This window comes from Glycine max, chromosome 6 (genome assembly GCF_000004515.6).
Source record: "Glycine max cultivar Williams 82 chromosome 6, Glycine_max_v4.0, whole genome shotgun sequence".
Taxonomy (NCBI): Eukaryota; Viridiplantae; Streptophyta; class Magnoliopsida; order Fabales; family Fabaceae; genus Glycine; species Glycine max.
Window position 1 is genome coordinate 48073364 of NC_038242.2, and position 4359 is coordinate 48077722.

A 4359-nucleotide genomic window follows, 5' to 3' on the forward strand; every position below is an offset into this window, starting at 1 on the left:
CTTATAATCTACTATTAAAAAACTAGGACTTGATATCATCTAAACCTGCACAAGTTGCTAGTTTCTCATATTCGGTAATATTAGTTGAAAAGTTAAAATTACGATAAAAAAATTAATTGATATTTGAAAGTTAAAAAATTAACTTATTAAATTATAAGTATTTGATAAAACTAATTATTAAATGTTAAAGTAGCTAAAAAATATAAAATAACAGAAAAATAATAAAATCATGATTTATTTGGAAAAAAATAATATAAAAGATAAAAAAATATATTGAAGGTAAATATGAAAGAAAATATAAAAAGCAAGAGGCTATGTTAAAGAAAACATTTCAGCTAGCTTCTATCTTTATTTACTAGTTGAAAAACTCGTTTGGTTATTGGATAAACAATTTTTTTTAATAATTTCTCAATAGCTTCTAATGTTTTTTAAAATATTACTTATAATAACATTTTTTAAAATGTTAACTTCTAATTTTTTATATTTTCTTTATTTTTATCCTTAACTTAGTTATCAAATTTCCTACTTACTCTTTTTAGCACATCATGATTTTATTATTTTTTTCTTTTTTTACTTATTCATATGTTTTTCGTCTTTTTTTTTCTCCAACATGCAGACCCATTTGTTTTATTTCGCAACATGCACACTAATCTTTTTTCTGTAGGTAATGATATTTTTAATTTTTTTTCACTACTCTTTAATGCTTTGATAGGTTTTCTTTTATAATAATTCAATTGTAAAGTTTCCTAGTATGACAAATAAAAAAAGAAAAGCAATAAAAAAAGAAACATAGGACTTAATTATGGCTATTATTTGATAATTTCTCTTTACCATTTGTCCTTATTTTTTATTTTTTTAACTATTACATTAATTAACATAATAAAAATATAATGTCTACTTCAGTGTATTTTTTTATATTATTTTAAACTTGATTAAAAGTATTTTAAGAAATAGTATAAGGTTAATAGTAGAATACGTAACATGAAAAAAATGTAACATAGAATAGTAAAATATAAATATGTTTATTTTTTGTCATTTTATACTTTTCAGTTACTTTAATAATTAATTTTATTGAATACTTTTAATTTAATAAACTAATTTTTCAACTTTCAATTAATTTTTAAGCTATTTTTTTTAATATAACCTAAAAGCTAATATCTTAAAAAATGTTACTTCAAGTAACATTTAAAAAACACTAAAAAAATTATTAAAAATTATTAAAAAAAACTTGTTTACAAAATAGCTAAATGAGCTTTTCAACTAAAAAAAAACTAAAAATTAATTGAAATATCTTTAAAAAATAACCATAGAATATCGACTTCTACATTTGAAAAATATGTATTGATAGTATAATTGGGTAGATTTAATTGGTTACATTAAATGAATAATTAATATGTATTGATAGTATAACTGCGTAAATTTAATTGGGTATTTAAATGAATAACTACAAATTAACTTAGTTCGATAAATGTTCATTTTAAAAGAAAAAAATGAAATAGTTAAACTAAAACAAAACGATTGCTGATATGAATTAAGATATTAACCATAAAATTATATGATGGGATATAATAGAATTTTCATAAAAAATAAAGTATAATTTTATTATAAATGAAATTTGTTAAAAAGAATTCCAAGAAATTAAAAAATATTTTCACTAAATAAATATTAAATAGAAAAATAATCGATAAAATATCTAATTCAATAGAGTAAAAAGAGGGAGACGATTATGCGGCTACCTAAAACCGCATGTGGATATGGGCTAATTATCAAATGAATTAAAATTGTTATTTTGCCTCCAAATTTTAGGTGAGGATAGATATTTATGCGAATTTTACAACCATATATAAATTGTTTTAAAAGGACAATTAAGCTAGGCCATGTGCTATGTCGTTGCATTAGATACATTTTATTATTATATATGATGGGTCCACGCGGAAATAAAAGCTCAGAACCTACATGTCATGCATGGCAAATGGCCAACCGTTCATTCAATTTCTCATGCATCTCCATCACTAGATTGCATTCTTTAACTCTCTTTTTTTTTCTTTTTACCAAACCAATGCATACCAAAACAACAATTATCATAAAAAATGTTCATGGTATCATGGGATGCTTATCTATTTGCAAACAAGAGCCAGTGGATCGGTGGCATTTACAGAAAAATTCCACGTCTCAAACTATAACGGTCATCATCATCATTGGTCAATACTAACAAGTGATCATACACAACCCAAGTTTCAAAGTTCTATGTAGTCTCACTCTCACATCATCTTAGTAACTATAACAACTCTTGCCTCCTCACCTATCACTCTACATACAAAAGGAGTCAACTCATTTGATCGGTTACCCTTACCCTTACAAAGGCTTGTGTCCTAATTAAAATGCTCTCAAAGGGTTAATTGATTAAACAACTACAAAGTACTACTACAAATCCTCATTCCTCATCACACTCAAAAGCCAACAAAAAGGGTTGCTATTAATGGTCCAAGCAAAGGGCACAACAACCAAATATATATCCAAAAAAAAGAGAGGATTTTTTAGGGGTCAAATTTGCAAAGTAGTGTGCATTAATTGTCTTTAGCCATGCCGAATGCCCATGAAGTAATTAAAGTCATGATGTTGGACCCTTAGTTGCTTCAACCATGAATCTGCCACGCTCAATAGTGAGACTAGTTTTTCTTGGTCCCTACCACAATTCCCTGAGACCCACACATTCCCTAGCATCTTATACGTGGCCAAACCAAACGCTGGCAACGAAATTCCTTCACCTTCTTTCCTCTTCTCGTGGGCTCCCTCGGAATCATCATCAAGGTTCATATCTATACACAACAATTACACACATGAGAAAGAAAAAGTTCCACTTAATGCATATTGTCTTTCCAAAATTTTACGGTTTTATTTGGGTGGATTTTTAAGATCTTTTTTTCTTTTCCGAACCAAAAGTCCTTAAGGTTAAAAGGGTACAGTAGTTGTGCATAATCATGTTGGAGAAAAAGGATTATATGCTCACAATTTTACATAGTCATTCGATTTTAATTCTTTATGTATAATAAGTTTATTAATTTTTAAAATAATTATTTTAAAAGTAATTTAAACAATAATTTGTAATTGAATGATAGTGTAAGGAATGAATAAGGAATGAATAATAATGATAATACCTTGGAATGAAGATGAAAGTGTGTGGTAAGTGAGGAAGCATGTTGAGAGATCTTTAATTGTTCTTCCCATGGGAATATGATATATGGGGTACCTGAAAACAGTATCCATGAAAGATCCATTCATCGATTGATCATGTATAATAAATACTTAAATTCCATTAGAATATGCCTAACATCAAGGATACTCGGTGAAATCAAATTAAATCAGAATTAATTTAACCATAAGGACCACCAGAGATGTGGTAGAAAAAGGACAAAAAAAAAAAAATAGAACATGTTTAACATGCAAGAGAAAATTAATTACCAAGCAACTGCCATCCAACTTGCTGGGGAAAGATCTACACTTCTTAGTGACATCAATCCCGGGTATCTTTCTGCTAAGCCAGTAATCTGAAAGAAGAAAATAAATTAGTCAGCAACAGAGTGCCATTGTTCCAATCTTAGATAAAATTAATTTTGATAGAATTTGTTCAAATGCGTGCACAGTTAGAAACATTTGTCATAAAGTTAATATTGCAAATATTTAAATTTCTCTTTACACAGAATTAAAGCAAAAAAAAAAACACAAATTTGATTACGGTTTTGCATCTTCAAGGATTTTTATTTTATACCCTCAAGTTTTGTAAGTCGTGACATTGAATTGGATAAAACCCTTACCATTTTATATCTTTAAGGATTTAATTTAATAATAAAACTTATAAAAGATGAACAGATGTGGATATATGCTAATCTTTTGAAGGAGTAAATTAAGGATTTTTTTTGTATATATAGATCCCAAGAATCCTCTTCAAAAAAAAATCACAAGAATCCAAACACAGAAAAGTGAAAACTACATTCAGCAAAAGTTTTTTAAAGGAGAACATATGCTTAAGAAGTATAAAAATGAGAATAATAATTAATTACGTTGAAGAAGGTGGGGGTGGGGGGGTTCCGCAGAAGAAAGAGATAGCAGAGACTAGACTAAGAAGTGTCAAGTTATTATGAGAAGAGAAAAACAAGTTCTCTTTGGATTCTCATGATCATAAGTCAAAAGTCACAGTTAACCTTTTGTGGATACCCTATCACTAAAGATTTTTGGTGATTACAGTACAAACTTCTAAAAAAGAACATTCCCTATTCCCTCCCTATGCCTAATTTGTGGATTCTAATCTAATTAGGAATACTAAAATCAGAATCCAGATATATATGAAAATCATGAAAT

The 4359-nt window shown here is 27.3% G+C and overlaps 1 protein-coding gene across 1 annotated transcript in view; it reads right to left on the reverse strand.

Annotated features, from left to right (window-relative positions):
* Positions 1-2172: 2172 nt before the first annotated feature.
* Positions 2173-4359, reverse strand: part of LOC100812400 (uncharacterized) — a 4522-nt gene continuing 2335 nt past the window's right edge. Inside the window, exons 4-6 of the mRNA XM_041016184.1 lie at positions 3463-3548; positions 3159-3250; positions 2173-2819 (exon numbers count right to left, since the gene is read on the reverse strand). Of these exons, the coding sequence (XP_040872118.1) occupies positions 2578-2819; positions 3159-3250; positions 3463-3548 (420 nt within the window). The 3' untranslated portion in view covers positions 2173-2577. The remainder of the gene's footprint in view (positions 2820-3158; positions 3251-3462; positions 3549-4359) is intronic.